This window comes from Lemur catta, chromosome 1 (assembly GCF_020740605.2).
Source record: "Lemur catta isolate mLemCat1 chromosome 1, mLemCat1.pri, whole genome shotgun sequence".
In the NCBI taxonomy this organism is placed as follows: Eukaryota; Metazoa; Chordata; class Mammalia; order Primates; family Lemuridae; genus Lemur; species Lemur catta.
Genome location: NC_059128.1, coordinates 114,454,347 through 114,472,201, shown reverse-complemented (window position 1 = coordinate 114,472,201; position 17,855 = coordinate 114,454,347). Strand labels below are relative to the sequence as shown.

The 17,855-nt window shown below is 59.1% G+C and overlaps 1 protein-coding gene across 3 annotated transcripts in view; it reads left to right on the top strand.

The window, feature by feature from the left end:
- KDM4B (lysine demethylase 4B) overlaps positions 1-17,855 on the top strand; it is a 131,674-nt gene that overhangs the window by 38,865 nt on the left and 74,954 nt on the right. For all 3 annotated transcript variants that reach the window (XR_006734636.1, XM_045549185.1, XM_045549176.1), the window contains exons 4-6: positions 5,229-5,404; positions 6,362-6,476; positions 11,894-12,087. Coding sequence is in view for 2 of the 3 variants with exons in the window: in XM_045549185.1 (XP_045405141.1) it covers positions 5,229-5,404; positions 6,362-6,476; positions 11,894-12,087 (485 nt within the window). In the remaining variant the exon portion in view is untranslated. The remainder of the gene's footprint in view (positions 1-5,228; positions 5,405-6,361; positions 6,477-11,893; positions 12,088-17,855) is intronic.

The following is a 17,855-nucleotide window of genomic DNA, read 5'->3' as shown; positions in this document are numbered from 1 at the left end:
TTGGACCGCTCTGAACTCCAGCACGTCTTTGTGGAGTTCTCACGATGCACCAGGCACCGTTCTAGGCCCTGGAGTTGAGAAGTGGCCAGCGCAGGCCCGGCTCCGTGCGGCTGGCGGGCTGGGGTGGGGACACAGAGCTGGGCTGCTGTGCGTCCCACCTGGGGCATCTCACCCGAGGGATGTCAGGAGTCCAGGAAGACTTCCCTGGGGGAGTTGGTGCTGGGGGCGGCTTTATTATTTGTCTTTGTATTTCTAGTCGAGCAATTTTTGTTTGCTGAGACGTCAAAGCCAGGCAGGGGTCAAACAGGGCAGGTAAAGAATGAGGAGTCCCCTCCCTGTCCTGGCCCGTCACCAGCCCCCTCCTTAGAGGCAGCGCTGTTCCTGGTTTCTTTTGTCTCTTTCCAAGAGCATTGTGCACGTGTGTTTGCCTGTGCGTGTGTGTGAGGACAGACAGACAGACATGCCCCACGTTGCGGCTAAATATAAGCAGCGGCACGCGGCTCCTGTGCGCATTTAGCAGCGCCTGGAGGTGGCCCTGTGTGCGCGGGAGGCTGTCTGCGCGGCACTCACGGTGCAGTTCGGAAGGTGAAAAATCTGTGTGTCCTGGGTTCTTTGAGTCACTTGCTGTTTGTTTGACTCTCAGTTCATCAGGGACCTTATTCTCTGTTCCCCTGTTGGGCTGGCAGGTGATCCGTGCCGTGTGCCGGGCAGTGAGTGCTTTTGGCTCGGTGCGCCACACGGCATGGCTGCTGCACGCAGTGCGAGTGGACGCAGGGTGTGCCAATAACCACTCGTGGGCCTGGAGGGTGAATCTTGTATTGCGTTTATTTGTCCCGAAATAGTCATTGTGTGTATTTTTCCCCAACCATTTAAAAATGAAGACAACATTCTTAGCTTGGACATTGTGCAGGTGCAGGAGGTGGGCTGGACTTGCCTGCGGGGCCCGGGCCCTCCGCCCCAGCCTGGCCTCACTGCCTGGTTTTGGTGGGTTTGTTGAAATGGCACGTCTGTGTCCGGTCTGGAATCACAGCAGCTGCCCCCATGCCAGCTTCGGTTCTCCCTTTAAACAGCCCCAGTGCCGCCACCTGCCTCTCAAGAGTTTTCTCTTGGCCGCCAGGCTGGGGGTGGCTGTCTGAGGGTGGGCTCTGACACCTGTTACTCTTCCTCCCAGGACGGGCTCCTGTCCCCTCCCCAGTGCCTGTGCTGGGGGCAGGGCCCCCCATCCCTGAGTCTCCGTAGTCTTGTCCCCCGCCTCCGCCCTATCTCCACTGCTTCCAGGGTACGATGGCCCTTTTTGTCCCTGGGTCCAAGTTGTCCCTCACGTTAGGAGTGTTGGAGCAAATAGTGTCTTGGACTGTCCCGTTCTCTCCTCCAGAGGCTCCCTCAGATGCCCTCCCTGTCACTGCTCTGTCACCCTCCTCTTCCTCCCAGCATGTCCAGCACTTCCTATCCTGCTGCTGTGGTCTTGGGTGCAGCCATCGCTGTGTCCCACACCCTCACCTCCACCTCGCTCCTCCCTCTCTGTCCCCCTTGAGCCCTGACGTCCTGCTTCGGGCTCATTCATTCCAGGGGACCAGTTGCCCCCTCATTTATTTGAGTCACGAGAACCCGTTTGCACCGGTGCTTCTGCAAGGCAGGTGGCTTCAGAGCGCGTCTTCCTTCTGCCTCTTGTTTGGCATGTTCCTTTCCCTTGGTGGCGGCGTACGCGCCGCCTTCTCCGTGACTGACGTCCTGAAACCCGCCGAGGGGGCTGGGCTGAGGGGATCCCGTGTGATCGCGGGGATGCGCGGCATGCGTGGGCGAGCATGTGAGAGCCGCCGAGGGGGAGGCAGCCGCAGAGTCACGTTGACACCCGCGTGTGGCACATGCAGACATGCACCCCCTTGCACTGCGCTCTGTGGGGACAGATGGGCTCCGGGAAGCATCTGCTCGTGCACCGTGCACCCCCGCATCTTCCAGGTGGGGGCCTTGGCTCTCAGGTGGCTACGCATTGTGGGGAAGGAGCACGTGCCTGCCGGTGACATGGGGGTCCCCCTTACCCTGGTCTTCCTGGCCCCGATCTCCCAGTGTGAACATGTGTGTGTGTGTTGGGGGGTGTTTCCTGGTGTCATCAAAGCTTTATCTGGTTATCCCCCCTCCCCGCCCCCCGGGGATCTGCAGGGCAGGATGGAGCTGGGGTGGGGCCGGTGCTGCATGCCCAGCCCCACAGGTGCCCAGGAGCTGGAGACACGCTGTGTGTGACACCCCCTTCTCCCACGCTCTGGATCATGGCCAGTGGGGTCTCCTCGGGCCACTGGGGTGAGAGGAACCTGGGGTGGGGGGGCCTGGCGTGGGGTCCCAGTGGGAGGGTGGGTACTCAGCTACGTCTCAGGTGTGCGTTGGCAGGAGAGGCCGCTGGCCACCCCCAGCTTTGTCACCCATGTGGTGTCCGTCTCCTTCGCCATGGACACGTGGGCTGCTCATCCTGGCCTTGGCTGACTTGCCCTCAGGAGCCCCTGGTGGCTCACAAGGGGCTGCTCCAGGCCCAGAAGGCCCCAAGTGTAGGTTGGACACTCCCAGGTTCTTTAGGCGACATCATTTAAATGTTCTTTGCTTGTCAACCTCCTTCCCAGTCACGGTCGCGGCAGCAGTTTGGGAGCATTAGGCTGCGATCCCGTCCTAGGGGGTTTCCCCAGAGGCTTTGGGTTGGGGACCAGCTGGAAGTGGCCCTCGTTCACGCAGCCTGTCAGCACCTGCTCACGACATGCCAAGGAAAGTGTGGCTCACGCGTGTGCAGGCCAGACACCGTGGGTGTGCGAAGCCTCCTGCCTCGGTCCCAGATGTCTTTACTACAGCAGTGCCCGTGGTGGAGGGTGTGAATGCACAAAGTCGCCCCGGGCTCTCTTTGCAGAGCAGAGAGATTGGGAGGGACGTGTTTCTGTTCAGGTAGCAGACGGCGATTGTGCATGAGTGTCTTCTCATAGGATCAAAGTGGTGAGTCCGCCGCTTGCCCTCGGCGGGCACCTCTGGCATGGTCTGGAGCGGGTCCGGGTCTGTGGAACTGTCCTGTAGCGGGAAGCCGGGCTTTCTGTGAGGGGCAGGGTCCCGGGGTCTGCAGTCACACCGCCCGTTTCTCTGTAAGAACAAATCATGTCTAGGGGAACAGGCCCTTTGGTTTTTATTTTCTGCCTTTCTTGAATTTTTAGCCTCTAACCTGACCCTTCAGCTGTCTCTCTTGGAATGTAAGAAAACTGTAGGCCGGCAGCTGTCCCTGGCACGCTGTCATTACACGGCCTCTGCCAAGATAGGTGCCCGGACGCCTATTGCGTCGTGGCCACGGTTGACGTAGGAGGTAGAGGATGAGTCTGCAGGAAGAGTGGGCTCTTGGCTGGACGATCGTGTCCTCTGGGAGGTGGCTTTTCCCCATTTAACTCTAGATCAAGGTCTGCCCTGGGCCCAGTGGACACTGGGGCTGGTTGTTCTCTGGGGTGGGGCCATCCTGGGCACTGCAGGTACTGAGCATCGTCCGTGCCCCCACCCACCCATGCCAGGAGCTCCCCCAGTCGTGATAACCACACATATCCCCAGACATCCCCTCATGTCCCCCAAAGGACAGGATTGCCCTCAGTCGAGAACCACTTACTGTGCTGCTGCTGCTGCTGTTTTTGGTAAATAAACCCGCACGTGCCGATGGCAGAGGCAGCACCTTTCTATCAGTAACAGGCAACTGGAGAATAAGTGTTTTCGTTGCTAAGCAAAACGTTTTCCTCCACTGATGTGATAGTGGGGTCCTTGGGGATGATGAGTGGGTTTCAGGCATTCTGGAAGCTGTCGGCGAGCTCGGGCATCGACACGGCGCTCATTCCTTCCGTCTGCCCGGGGTGGGTCAGCCTTCCCGGGGCTGAAGAGCTAGAGTGGGCGGGGGTAGTTCTTCCCCCAAGGCTGGCGGGTGGCCCGGTGGGTGCCCTGGAGGGGGGCAGGAGACGCAGGGCCTGCAGTCTCCCTCCCAGCCTGGGCGCGACACTCCGCAGCTGCCGGCAAGGCCTGCGCAGGGCGGTGCCTGGCACCAGGCAGCCCCAGCACCTTTGGGAGTCTGGTCTCGTCTCCCCGGAGGCTCACCCTGACTCCGGCCGGAGGGAGAAGCAGGCGGGCCAAGAGGTGGAGCCTGTGGGCATTGCTTGCTCCCCGAATGGCCTGGGACCCTCACCCTGGGGATGGGCTCAGGCGGCCTCATGCACCAGCAGCTCCGTCTCGGGGAGGGTGGGGGTGATGGTCGTCCTCCCCCTCCACTGTGCTCTGTGTGTGTCTTGGTGTCCCAGCTGGCCTGGGGCCTCCCCGGGGGACTGCTCAACCATGACTACGAGGCCAGAGGTCCTGGGCCAGGTCCTGCCCCTGTCCCAGTGGGCGCCCTTGGCTGTGTTGTTGACCCGCTCCATGCCTCAGTTTCCTCAGTTTTCAGGCAGCAGATGTGCCGGGCTCAGCTCTGTGTGGCTTTTGTCCTGACCCGCGGCCCTCCCCATCCTGTTTGGAATTGTCACCCTCTCAGCCAGCTCCCTTTTCTCATTTATTTACCCTTTGACCTTCTAAATTCTTAGCCTGCCACAGGGTTTTCCAATCTCTTTGGAGAACTTACCACCTGCCCTTTCCTGGCGTGCATGTCCCCTGAGGGCCAGGTGGTCATTTCCCGATGTTTCTTGGCACCTGTTGGTCTCAGTTGGGTGGAGGCATCAGGTCTCTGGGTGTATGTGGCCCCAAGGAGGCCTTGTGGTGGCCTCCACTGAGCTCTGGAGGACCCAGCCCTGGGCACAGGGCTGGTTCCCGCTGCTGGAGAGTGCGGTCAGTAGCTTGCAGCACCTGGGACCGAGCATGGTATTCCTCAAAACAGGAGTCTCTGAGCCCCAAGACTCCAGGACCCAGCAGACCCAGTCCCACCCCATGTGCTCAGTCCCACCCCCTGCAGACACGTGTCGGGGTCAGTCTCTGGTGCTCAGGGCCCTGCCCAGCTTCTCAGACCAGCTGCAGAGGGACACGGCCCTGTCCCCGGTGGGGACCCATGACGGGTGACACCAGAGTCTCCCAGGGAGTTTGATGCAGCAGCAGAGAGGGCTTCTGGCTGCACCCGCAGGGCACTCCGAGGCTCAGATCTGGGGAGTGGCTCTGGTCGCTGGGGAGGGGGCAGCAGCCCTCTGTTCTGTCTCCGTCTGGCACCCCTATGGAGGGCCCCGCTGACTCTCCTCTTGGTCTTACAGATCATTCCCCCGAAGGAGTGGAAGCCGCGGCAGACGTATGACGACATTGATGACGTGGTGATCCCAGCGCCCATCCAGCAGGTGGTGACGGGACAGTCGGGCCTCTTCACGCAGTACAACATCCAGAAGAAGGCCATGACGGTGGGGGAGTACCGCCGCCTGGCCAACAGCGAGAAGTACGCGGGGTGCAGGGATGCGAGGCAGGCAGGGGGCCCCGAAACCAGGCTCTGGGTAGAGCACCCCTGGAAGGGCCGAGCGTACCCAGTGATATGGGGCCCAGGTGGCCGGCTCTGTGTGCCCTGCTCAGAGCCCCACTGACCAGAGGGGCATCGACTGGGAGGGGCCGCACGGTCCGACCTCACTGCCCTTACCGAGTTGCCCGGGGTTGCCCACCTCACAGCAGGGCCGGCCCCGGAACGCGTCCTCCGCACGCTCCTCTGACGCCTCGGTCAACGGCCCCTCCTCAGAGAAGTTCCTTGAGGCGCCGCCCTAAGTGCTGCTCCCTGGTTCCACAGGTACACACACAGGCACACACGGACACGCAGGCACACACGCAGGTACACACAGGCACACGTACCCGGGCGTACCCGGGCATGGACGTGTGTTTGCATGATTATAAATGCTGCTCCCTGGTTCTACACAGATATGCACAGGCACATGTAGGCACACACGGGCACATACATGTCTCTGTGTGATTGTAAGTGCCACTCCCTGATTCTGCAGGGGCATGCACAGGCCCACTCCGTCACCACGCTTTCGTCCCTGTCCTGTGGACTCCTACCCACCCCGAGACCTGGCATGTGCGTGCCCTGTGAGGGCAGGGCCTGGTCTGTTGTCAGTACTCTTGGTCTTTGCAGAGGAGGGGACAACAAGAGCCATCTGGGACCTCCGTGCCCATGCCCAGCTGCCCCTGGAGTGTGTTCTGACTTGGGTTCCCCGGGCGTGGGTGCATGGGCGTGGGCCACGCTCAGCTTTGGAATGTGTGCTCTCCCACCAGCAAGGCGGGGACAGCAGGGCTCTGAGCTGAGCCCCTCCCACCTGTGCTGTGGGTGCCCTGGGTTCCTCGGTGGCCAAGGGTGAGCTGTGCGGTGCCTGGGCCCCCGCTCTGAGCTGGCTTTGGTGTTTGCTCACAGGTACTGCACCCCACGACACCAGGACTTCGATGACCTGGAGCGCAAGTACTGGAAAAACCTCACCTTCGTCTCCCCGATCTACGGGGCAGACATCAGCGGCTCCCTGTACGACGACGTGAGTGCTGGCACCCGAGGACCCGCACCAAGGCTGAGGTCCTGGGGAAGGAGGCAGGGCTCTGATGGGACCTGTCCTGTCCTGGCAGATGGAAGTTGGAATCTCGTCCAGGCTCTGGCTATGGGCCGAGGCCTAGAATGAGTGAAGCGGGAGCCTAGTGGTCTCTGATTGGCAGAGTCCTTCTTGCCACACCCTGCAGTCCCTGCCCTGAATGCGTCCTTCCCTCCGCAGCTGGCCTCAGCAGCCCCGCCACATGGCGGGGTTAAAAATATTGCGTACTTTCCAAGCCCTGTCACTCCATCTTCCTGGGCCCAGGAACCCTGAGTTCTCAGCCAGGCCCCTGCTGGGTCAGCTCGAGTCCAGCCCCACCTGGGCTGGGAGGCTGCTGGGGACACCGGGCTGAGGGAGGGCCGGAACTCCTTGTCCATGCAGCCCGGGCTCTCCGCGAGGGCAGCAGGTGGTGCCACCAGAGTCCTGGTCTTGGGCTGGGTGGGCAGGAGTAAAGCCCCCTATGGAGAAGGGCCCAGACCCTGCTGGACGCGCAGGAGAGGGGCTCGTGTGGCAGATGTGTCTCAGAAAGTGTCGGAAAGGCAAGCACTCGCCCCGCTTTGTGGAGGCTGTCTGGCGTGGGGCCCCAGGCCTGTGACGAGAGGGTTGCCATCTGCGGTGCACAAGGGTTTGCTTCTCTGAGCAGGGCACCAAGGGCGCTAGTTCGTCGCAAGGGAGATGCAGTTCTGGCTTGAAGTGAGCTCACTCCGGAGAACCCCAGGGAGACGTCCTCGACCTAGGGGTCGGGAGAGCCACCCCCTTCCCTGGACTCGGTTTCCCCATTGATGGAATGACATGGGGGTGTGTAGCTGTCCTCCAGCGACAGTGTCCACTTGCCCCTGCCCCACCTCCGCAAGGAAAGTCTTTCCAGGTGATGTTGACAGGAGGCCACTGGCTTCCTTGAGGCCTCGGAGCCCCACCTGATCTCTGAGACTGCGACGAGGCCGCCGCCTCAGGCCTCGATGCGGCGCTGTCAGCATGGGCAGCCTCCGTGTTGGAGCCCTGGCCCGTCCATTTGTTATGCGGAAACTACCCCTGGCTGCACTGTGTCCAGTGGAGCTGGGGTTGGAGTCCAGGCTGTGTGGCGGTGGCCCCTGTGGGCTGTGCCCTGCCACCCTACCCTGTTCAGCTGCACCTCCTGCCAGCCAGAGCGTCCCAGGGTGCGACTCTGCCACCCATTTGATGAGCTGTCGCTTCCTGGAAGGCTATTTAATCCCAACAACCTGGTAAAATGAAAGAATTGATTCTGTTAGATGGTTGTGTATAGTGTGAAGTCAGAGCCTGTTTGTGGAATGATCCATTATGTTCCACATAGGATTTCAGGATGTCAGTAGTATTAATACTTTAGGATGTTAACTGCTCGGTGGGAGCTTTTGCCTGTTGGTTATCTGTTTCTTGTATAAAGTAGCACTATTGAGAGATAGGTCATATACCACAGAATTCACCCATTTAAAGTGCACATTAGTGGTTTGCAGAACATTCATTCAGAGTTGTGCAACCGTCACCACTGTCAGTTCCAGAACATTCCATCATCCCAAAAGGAAGCCCTGTCCCCATTATCAGTCACTCCCCATCCCCCTCCCACCCGCCAACAGCTGCTAATCCACATCCCGTCTCTGTGGATCTGCCTGTTCTGGACATTTCCTATAAACGGAGTCTCACACTGTGTGTCCTTTTGTGTCTGGCGTCTCTCACTGAGCATGACATCCTCAAGGTCCATCCACGCTTTGGCCTGTGTCAGAGCCTCGTCCCTTTCCATGGCTGAGTGACATTCCGTTATATGTATTTACAGGTCGAGTATCCCTTATCCTGATTGCTTGGGTCCAGAAGTATTTCAGATTTTAGATTTCTTCAGTTTTTGTATTACTTGCATATATGTAATGAGATATCTTGGGGATAGGACCTGAGTCTAAACACGGAATTCACTGATGTTTCATATATATCTTACACACATAGCCTTATACTCTATCTTAAATAATTTTGTGCATGAAACAAAGTTTTGACTGTGTTTTGACTGCGACCTGTCACATGAGGTCAGGTATAAAATATTCTGTGTGTGTCATGTCCGTGCCCCAAAAGTTCTTGAGTTTGGAGCATTTTCGATTTTGGATTTTCGAGTTAGGGATGCTTACTATACCACGTTGTGTTTGTCCATTCGTCTGCTGGTGGGCATTTGGGAATGTTTCTGCTCTTTGGCTGTCGTGACTAAGCTGCTGTGAACATTTCCCTTACAAGTTTTTATGTGGACGTGTGGTTTTATTTCTCTTGGGTAGAAAACTAAGAGTGGAACTGCCGCGCCATGTGGTGACTCTGTGTTTAACTTCTGGCGATGCTGCTAGACTGATTTTTTTTTTACCTAAGGCAGCTGCTCCACATTTTACCCCACCAACAACGTGGGGAGTCCCAATTTCTCCACGTCCTCACCAACATTTGCCATTGTCTGTCTTTGTGATTCCAGCCATCCTAGTGGGGTGATGCGAGATATCGTTGTGGTTGTGATTTTAATTTTCCTAATGGCTGCAGGTTATGGTCGAGCGTCTTCTCATGCTCACTGGCCATTTGTATATTTTCTTTGGAGAAATGTCTATTTAGATCTTTTGCCCATGTTTAAATCAGGTTGTTTATTATTGAGTTGTAAGAGTTCTTCATACATTCAGGACGTCAGTCCCTTATGTGGCGTAATATTTACAGATAATTTCTCCGTTCTACATTCTTCGAGTTGTCCTTTCACTTTCTTTCTGGTGTCCTTTGAAGCCAAAAAGTTTTTAATTTGATCAAATCCAATTTATCTTTTTGTTTTATTGCTTGGGCTTTTGGTGTCATATGTAAGAATCCATTGTCACTTCCAAAGTCATGAGGATTTACTCCTATGTTTTCTTCTAAGAGTTTTATAGTTTTGGCTCTAGTGATCCATTGGGTTAATTTATGTATATGGTGTGAGGTAAGGGTCCAAATTCACTATTTTGCATGTGGGTATTCCATTGTCTCAGCATCATTTGTTAATAAGATGGTTCTTTCCCCATTGAATGGTCTTGGCGCTAGGTGGGATCCTACATTATTATTTATTTTAAAAAAAAACGACTTTGTTTTTTTAGAGCAATTTTAGGTCCACAGCAAAATTGAGCAGAAGATACAGAGAGTCCCCACACACCCGCTCTCCACATACACGGCCTCCCCACCTCCCAGTGCCCCCACAGAGTGGGTGTTGGTTAAAGTCATTGACCCTCTATGGGGACAGCGTCAGCACCCAGAGCGCTTTGTCTGCATTAGGGTCACTCTTGGTGTTGCACATTCTCCGGGTTTGGGTGCTGTACAGTGACATGCATCCACCACTCTGGGGTCACACAGCTCAGTCCCCCTGCCCTAAATAAACATCCCCTGTGCTCTGCGAGTTCGTCCCTCCTGCCCCCCAACCCCTGCAGATACTGATCTTTTTAGCCTCTCCATAGTTTTGCCTTTTCCAGAACGTCCTACAGTTGGAATCATATGGTGTATGGCCTTCCAGACTGGCTTTCTTCACTCGGTGACATGCATTTAAGGGTTTTCCACATCGTGGTGTGGCTTGACGGCTCATTTCTCTTTAGCACTGAACACCTCCTGTGGTTGGGACATACCGCTGTTGGCTTATCCACTCACCTCCCGTGGGACATCTTGTGCTTCCACATGTGGGCGACGTGGATGTAAGTTTCCAACTCCTCTGGGTGAATGCCAAGCAACGCAGTGGCCGGATTGTACAAGAAAATGTTCAGTGTGTAAGAAACCAACCCACTCTCTTGTAACGCGCTATACATTTCACATGCCCACTGACTGCTGCAAAGAGCTCCTGCTGCCCCACGCCCTGCCACCACTTGGTGTCAGTGTCTGCGTTTGGGCCGTTCTAGCAGGTGTGTCCCGGTGTCTTGCTGTTGTTTGCATTTCTGAGGACACGCCACGTGGAGCATCTTTCCACGTGCCCCTTTGCCATCCATGTATTTCTTTGGCAAGGTACCTGTTCGGGTCTTTTGCCCATTTTGTCATCAGGTGGTTCCTTTTCTGATTGCTGTTTTGGAACAGCTCTCTGTGTTCCTGGACAGCAGTCCTTCATCAGTGTGTCTTCTGCAAGTGTTTTCTTTCAGCCTGTGGCTTGTCTTCTCATCTTCGTGAGGATCCTGTGTTACTGTTTTTAAGTAAAAATTCGAGAACTAGAGCCTAGTCCAGTGAGAGCCTGCAGTCTGCAGTGGCGGCCCCTGGGAGGATTTTGCCGCCATGTGTAGGCTCTGACGGGCCAAGGCCAATGCGCTGTGCCTGCCACAGGTTTGGAGGAAGACCTGGGGCTCCTGTGCCATGCTTTTGCCACGCCTGACCTTGCACAACACTGTCCCCTTACGGGTGGGGAAACTGAGACCCAGAGCAGAGAAACAACTTGCCCTGGTCACAGGGGGAAATAGCACCCAGCTCAGACTAGACCCTGCGTCCTCCACTTCCAGCCTACACCACGTGGATGGCAAGGTGGACCGGACTGGGCTTTAGGTTGGGGGGGTGACCCGTTTCCGTGCCCCCTGCCCCAACTTTGGGCAGCTGGTACCCGAGGGGACCTTGGGCTCCTCATCCTGCTAATGAGGGGTCTGAACACTGCCCCCTTTCTCTCTGTCCTGGGCTCCTGCCAGGGCTCAGCTTGCCTAGTGCGAGAGCCAGGAGCTTGGGGTGGACTCAGGGCAGGAAGCAGCGCTCAGGTTCTCGAGCGTGTCTGGGCTCCTCTCGGCAGGCGTCGAGGCTTCTTCGGGGCCTGGAGTTGATTAATGTGTATTTTATGAGCTCTCAGGACAAGAGGGATTTGTTTGCTTGTGGCATTAGGAACGGCTGAGTCTGGTGGTCGGGGACTCTGTCCTATGTGCCTGGTTCCCAGAGCCATCGCTGTCTCTATCCCTCTGCTGCCGAGCGCTGGCTCCGGCACCCTCGCTGGGTTAGCCCCACTCGGTGGTGGTGTTCCTCCTTCCAAGTCGTGTTGGGGAGGCATGTTAATTATTCACGACCAAACTGCAACCTTGGAGACAAGGCCCCGGCGCATGTGATCGGTGCATGCGATTGGTACACGTGGGCTCTGGCACGGTCTGCCCGCCTGGACCGGCAAGCTGGTCAGCGTGTGCCGCGGCCCTTCCTCGTGCTGGCAGCGAACCCTCCAGAACAGGCATCTGTGGGGTGTGAAGGGCCCTGGGGGGGCCTCAGACGCCGGAGGGAGGCATGCTGTGGGGTGATGGGGATCCCAGGCTCCTTCTGCACCCTGTGACTCGAAGGCGCCGAGTCTGAGCCTCCCTGTTCTTTGCGAGGTGCTCGGGGGTGGCCAGGGTGGGTCTGGACAGGCGCCGACGCTGCTCTGCCCCCTCTCCCAGGACGTGGCCCAGTGGAACATTGGCAGCCTCAGGACCATCTTGGACATGGTGGAGCGTGAGTGTGGCACCATCATTGAGGGCGTCAACACCCCCTACCTGTACTTTGGCATGTGGAAGACGACCTTTGCCTGGCACACCGAGGACATGGACCTGTACAGCATCAACTACCTGCACTTCGGGGAGCCCAAGTCCTGGTGAGTGTCTGTCTGTGACTCATCCAGCTGCTTCCAAGGGAGGCACGAGCCCTGGCCACCTGCAGGAGAGCACTCGGCTCGGGGCTCACCATCCAGGTGAGTCCCCGGCATGTGGCTGGGCGCTGTGGCAGGGCCTCTCCTGGGCGAGGCTGGCCAAGGTCGGGAGGCTCTGATGGCTTGAGATGGGGCAGGTGTAGGGGTGGGGAGATGAGCATGGCTGAGAGCTGGAGCTCCCGGATCCCTGGAGTTGGTACCCAGAGTTCCTCCCTGTGGCCACACGGCAGCATCTGCCCACGGGCCTCGTCGGGGGCCGCTGCCGGGTAGGCGACTCCCTGTGCCTCACTCTGGGCCCGCAGACCCGGAGGGCTTGGCGGCTGCTTGCAGGTGCCGGCCCACAGGCCGCCCACAGAGACGAGGGGTGTCCGCTCCTCAAATGCGCTGGGCCCCGCGGGCAGTGTCACAATGTCCACAGAGTCCGTGCTCCTGGCAGGACAGCAGGTGCCGCATTCTGTGTCGAGGTGGCCTGGGCTCATCCTGGTTTCCGGTGGTGGCTCTGAGCTGGGGGCTGTGCCTCTCCCCATTGTCTGAGAAGGTTCCGTCATCACCCTGCTCGTCGCGGCTCAGATGGGTGGCTGGGCAGGAGGCTGCACCAGGGCCCATTCCCTGCAAGCACAGCACCCACACGCGGCCTGGGCTCCAGGCAGACGGTGAGGTGTGGTGTCCCGAGCTGACTGCTGACCCCCCTACCCCGAGGCAGCGTAGACTCCAAGAGAAAGCAGGAGGAGTCGGTGAGAGGTGATCCTCCCGTCCTTGAGCACAGCAGCCTGTGAGCGTCGTCGGGGGGAAGGGCTCTGACCCCCATTTCCAGACCACTCAGCACCCAGCCCCAGAAAGCATCCTCAAGTCAGGATGGGCGTGGGATTTAAACCCAGGGCTCTTTGCCCCACCCCTAGGTGTCCCCGCCTGCCCCGGGCTGGATGCCTGAGGCTCTTCTCTGCCCCCCACCCCCACTCCTGGAGTCAGGGAAACGGCTCCACATGCTGCGGTAGTGGGGACAGCAGGTCTCACCGTGTTGCCCTCCCCCAACCAGGCAGGGTCCCTGGCCTCCCCAGGCCCAGCTTGGCCAGAGTGATGCTCAGGTGGGCCCTGGTGGTCCTCCGTGGCCTTGCTTTGGCACTTCAGTTCCAAGCTCTTCCAGGCCCTCCTCTTTTGGGGCACTCCAGAGTTCCTGGCCTGGGGCCATGGTGCTTTGCGGGAACACCCGGTTCTCCTTGGCTGTCTATGTAGGCTTCTCCATGGGTTGCGGAAAGGGCTGCTGCCCTCACGGGGACCAGGTGTTCTTCCCACGCTCACCCCTCGTGGGCTTTCTGCAGGCTCAAAAGCAATGAATTGTGGGACGTGTCCCAGGCTCCACCTCCCTCTCCTCCAGCTAGCCCCAAGGCCAGGGTCTCCCTTCCCTGCGCCTGTCCTGGAGGCGGCGTGAGGTGTAGAGCAGGACACAGCCATGAGGCCATGGGGCAGGCCTGGCGCACCCAGGAAAGGGGAGGCCCAGCTTGTTGGGTGACAAAACCAGGCACTTCTGGGCCCTCTCCACAGTCTCCGTCTCACCTCCGGGATTCCCCCAGGGCCTGGACCCTGTCCCTGCTGGGCATGGCTCGCACAGCTCCTGGGGGAGCTGGTTGCTGCAGTTTGGACAAATGCCAGAATATCCAGAACTTTTGAGCCACCCTTGAGCCCTGGAGTTCTGTCTGGAAGGTGGAATGGGCGCCTTAGGAGCCTTGTTCTTTCCCTGTCTTCTGCGTGGGCAGGTTAGCACTCATCTGGAGGGTCGGCTGAGGCTGAGGGACACTGGGCAGGGACGTCATTGGGCCTGTGTGGGGACAGGTGGGAACCCAGGCCTCCCCGCCCTGTACCAGCTGTGTGACCTCCCCCCAACCTCTACCATGGATGCAGTGGAGCCCCTGCCCTGCTGCCCATAGCAGGTGCCACTCAGACAGGCAGGGAGGGTGGGGAGACCCAGGGCCCAGACTCGCAGGGCTTTGTGCAAGCTCCCTGTGGCTGCTCTAGCGATCACTGCAAACCCTGTGGCTTGAAACTGCCTGTGTTCATTCTCTCAGTTCTGGAGAAGTCCAGAATCAGTCTGTCTATTGGGCTGACATCAAGGTGTAGCTGGGCCAGTCCCTCCTGGGGGCTCCAGGGGAGAACCCCTCTCCCGCCTTTCCCAGCGTCTAGTGGCCGCCCGCATCCCTGGGCTCGGGCCCTTCCTCCCCCTTCAGAGCCAGCAGTGCAGCGTCTTCCGGTCTCTCTGCCTCTGACCCTCCTGCCTCCTCGTGGGAGGACCCTGTGCTGTCACTGGGCCCCTGGGTCATCCAGGGTGACCTCCTATCTCAAGGTCCTTGACTCAGCCCCCTCTGCAGAGTCCCTTCTGCCATGGAAGGCACATTCACCGGACCGGAGATTAGGACGTGGCGGCTCAGAGGCTGTTACTCCGCCAGCCACAGGCTCTCTGGTCTCTGAGCTGGGATATGCAGCGTGTTCGTTAGACCCTTTTGTGATTTCAGTCCATTTTTATCGTTTTGGTGGCATTTTGCACCTTTGCATCAGCCCTTGATCATGGAAACTTCTAGGTCAGGAGGTGTTTGGCTTTGAGGAAGAATTTGGAGAGATTTTGCCAGGGCCTGGTGACAGCTGTTCCACGTGCCCGAGTCTGGGAAAACTGAGTATGGTCCTGAGCTGCCCGCTAGATGGCGCTCCCGTCCCTCCTTGAGGGGCTCTGCGTGGTGGAAACGTCCCAGGCTCTGTCACCTTGGGGAAGACATCCCAGGCTCCCTCACCCTTCTCCTCCACTCCTGGAGCCTGGCCAGGGCAGGAGGGGAGCAGAGCTGTCTGAGCTTCACGAAGCTCTCCGCTCTGCTCAGCCCTTACCTTGGTTGGGGTCGTTGGGAGAAAACGTCACCTTTTCCTTAAAAATCGCAAAGAAAAAACAGGGAACAAGCTGCGTCTGTGGCCACGGACCAGGGACCCAGGGATGAGACCCTGCCCGGTGCCTCACGGCCCGTGGTGGCTTTGCGTGGCTTCGGGTGAAGCGTGTTCTCCTTGGGCCACCCAGCTGTGATCCAGCTTGTGCCCTTGGAGAGACCTTCTGCCCCACGCAGAGAACACGCAGAGGGGGACATGCAGTGTTGCTGGCGGCTACAGGGAGATGGAGGTGGGAGGCTGAGGGTGTTTGGAAACAGGGGACCAGGTGGTGGGTCAGATGTGAGGTGACATCAGCATAGGGCACTCCATCTCTGCATGTAGAGGGCCGTGAGAGCCACAGTTGTCTCGGGTGAGGAGACAGCAGTTCCCCAAGAGGTGGCAGCCAGGGATAGGCCAAGGGCTGTTGGAGGCCAGAGCTGATGGGGACCGGGCAGGAGCCAGCACCGCCCTGGAGCGAGGCTTTTTCGAGGACACAGGTCCCTCTGTTGCCCCTGTGCTTCGGCCTCTTGCTGCACCTCCTGTGCGTGGCACTCAGTATCCCGGCAGGTTTGGAGCATTGTCCACTCCCACCCTCACCTCCACCCTTCCCCAGGACCCTGGAGAGCACTCGGCAGGGACAGCTGCAGGGCCGGTGTTGAGCTCAGTGGCTCCTCCAGGGTAGAAGTTCTGGGAGGCCCCTTGACCTTGGGGCTGGCATGAGGGTGGCCCCATGGAAAGGGTGCTGCTGAGGTGTGGGATGGGGCCGCAGGGCCTTCCGCCACCCCCTCCCCATGGCCGGCTCAGCTCCCTCTCTAGGACGGGGGTGGGGCCAAGGTGTTCTCAGAGAGCACTCCCTGCCCGTCATCCAGGGCAGGTGTGGTCCAGGTGACCTCACAGTTAGCTGTGGGCTACCTCGGGCTGTCAGTCTCTCCCCCAGATGGTGAGGGTCCTTGGTGTCACCCCCATGTCCCCAACACTAGCAGGGGCCTGGCATGGAGGGGTTGGTCTCAGGGCCTCCCCAGGCTGCACTCCCTCTGGGGGCCACCAGGCGCTGGCTTGTGGGTGGCAGGGGTGGGTTGGGGGTGGTGGCCGGTGGCTGCTGCCATCCTGCCTTGGGGCGGGTGGGGCTCCAGCAGGGCAAGGGCTGAGGCCGCTCCCTGTCTGTCTCCCTAATTACTCCACTCCGCTTGCGTCTGCAGTCGCTTAATTGCAACCATTTTGGAGTATTTCAGTGGCATTTTTTTTTTAAGTGTCGACGTACTCAGGTTTACAGCGTTTTATTAAGCCTTTCTGGGTCTGTTGCTACTTTGGTAGTGTGATTTGTGTGTCAAAGTGACGTGAACAGCCTGGTGTCGATAAAAGACAGAAATGTGCTTCAAAAGGCCAGCATTACGGCTGCTCTCAGGCAGCCGGGCTAAGAATATCCGAAGTGGCTGAGTGTTCGCAATCCCTTTGCCACGGAGATTTAAAATAGACCCAGCTCGCAGCTCACCCAACTGCCTTCCTGCCGCTGCCTGGGTGGTCGGCCACGCCTGGGGGCAGAAGTGGGGAGGGGCCTGGGCGGTCCCCAACTCCAGGGTCCTTTCTGTGCCCACCTAGACGAGCGCTGTGGGCCAGGGTTGGAGAACGTTGGTCCTGGGCAGCTTTGGTGAGAGTCGCTGTCCTCGGGCACTTCGGGGCCATTCATGTTGTGCTGCACCTCAAGAGGAGGACAGAGCGCCGCTGCCCTGCTCGGGGCCCTGGCTCATGCTGCCCTGGGGAGGTGCCTGTGTGTGTTCCCGCACCCGCGTGCCGGGCAGGGCCTGGCCAAGGCTTCAGCATGCCCTGTTATCCCCAACCCAGAGCAGAAGCCTCGGTCTCCACAGCCTCCACAGCAGCGAGGAGGTGGGCAGGGAGGTGAGCTGGGGGCGCTGCCAGGACAGGGCCCTGCGGAGCTGGTGGGACGTGACCACGGGGCTGCGGCTGGCACTCAGCTGCTTGGTGTTCCGTCCTCTGAGCACCGCAAAAGAAAGACCCTCCTGCACTGGTGCTGCAGTAGCTGCGGAAGCCTCTTCTCAGGCTTGGGAAGGTCCCCCACACTCCCTCTGGTGCTGCTTGCTGGGCTGGGGGTGCCCCCTTCCCAGGTGAAGGCCCCCAGAGCAGGGGCCTGGGTGGAGGAGCTTATCTGAACTGTGACTTTGACCTGCCTGTGACCCTGCAGGGCCCCAGAATCCCCCATTCTGCCAGGCAGCCTCCCCGTTCTCCAGCTGTTTCTGCCAGGCCTCTCCCCCGGCCCCTCTTGCTCCGTTTACCTGGACATGACCTTGCAAGTCGCAAGGTGGGGGTCTTGGCGACTTCGGCCCATGAAACGCGGAGCCCCCACCCGCTTGTGGCAATCCATGGTGCAGCGAGCCCTGGCGTGGGGGCCGGGGCGGGAGGAGGATTACTGGGGGCTCGGCAAGCCTCCCTGACCTTTAAGGAACTGCGAGCCAGGAATTTTTCCTTTTGATTCCGCTGTGCCTGCCTTGGCATTGTCACTCAGGGGAGTTTTACAGGAGATTGGGCAGCTTTTCCTCCTGCTGCCAGGGAAACTGACTCCCAGCAGGCACTGCCGTCGCTCCCGAGTTGGTGTCCCTGGAGGTGTGCAGGCGTGCACAGGCGCATGCAGCATGCACTCCAGGACCTGTGATCCCCAGCGAACTGGGTGTGCAGCTGCCCCACTGCGGGTCATCTGCTCTGCAGCCACACGGGTGGTGGGTGGCTGGCCTGGGGTGGATGGCTCTGCAGCCCAGGGGCAGCTGGGCTGCTTCCTTGCCCTCTGCTGCCACTGC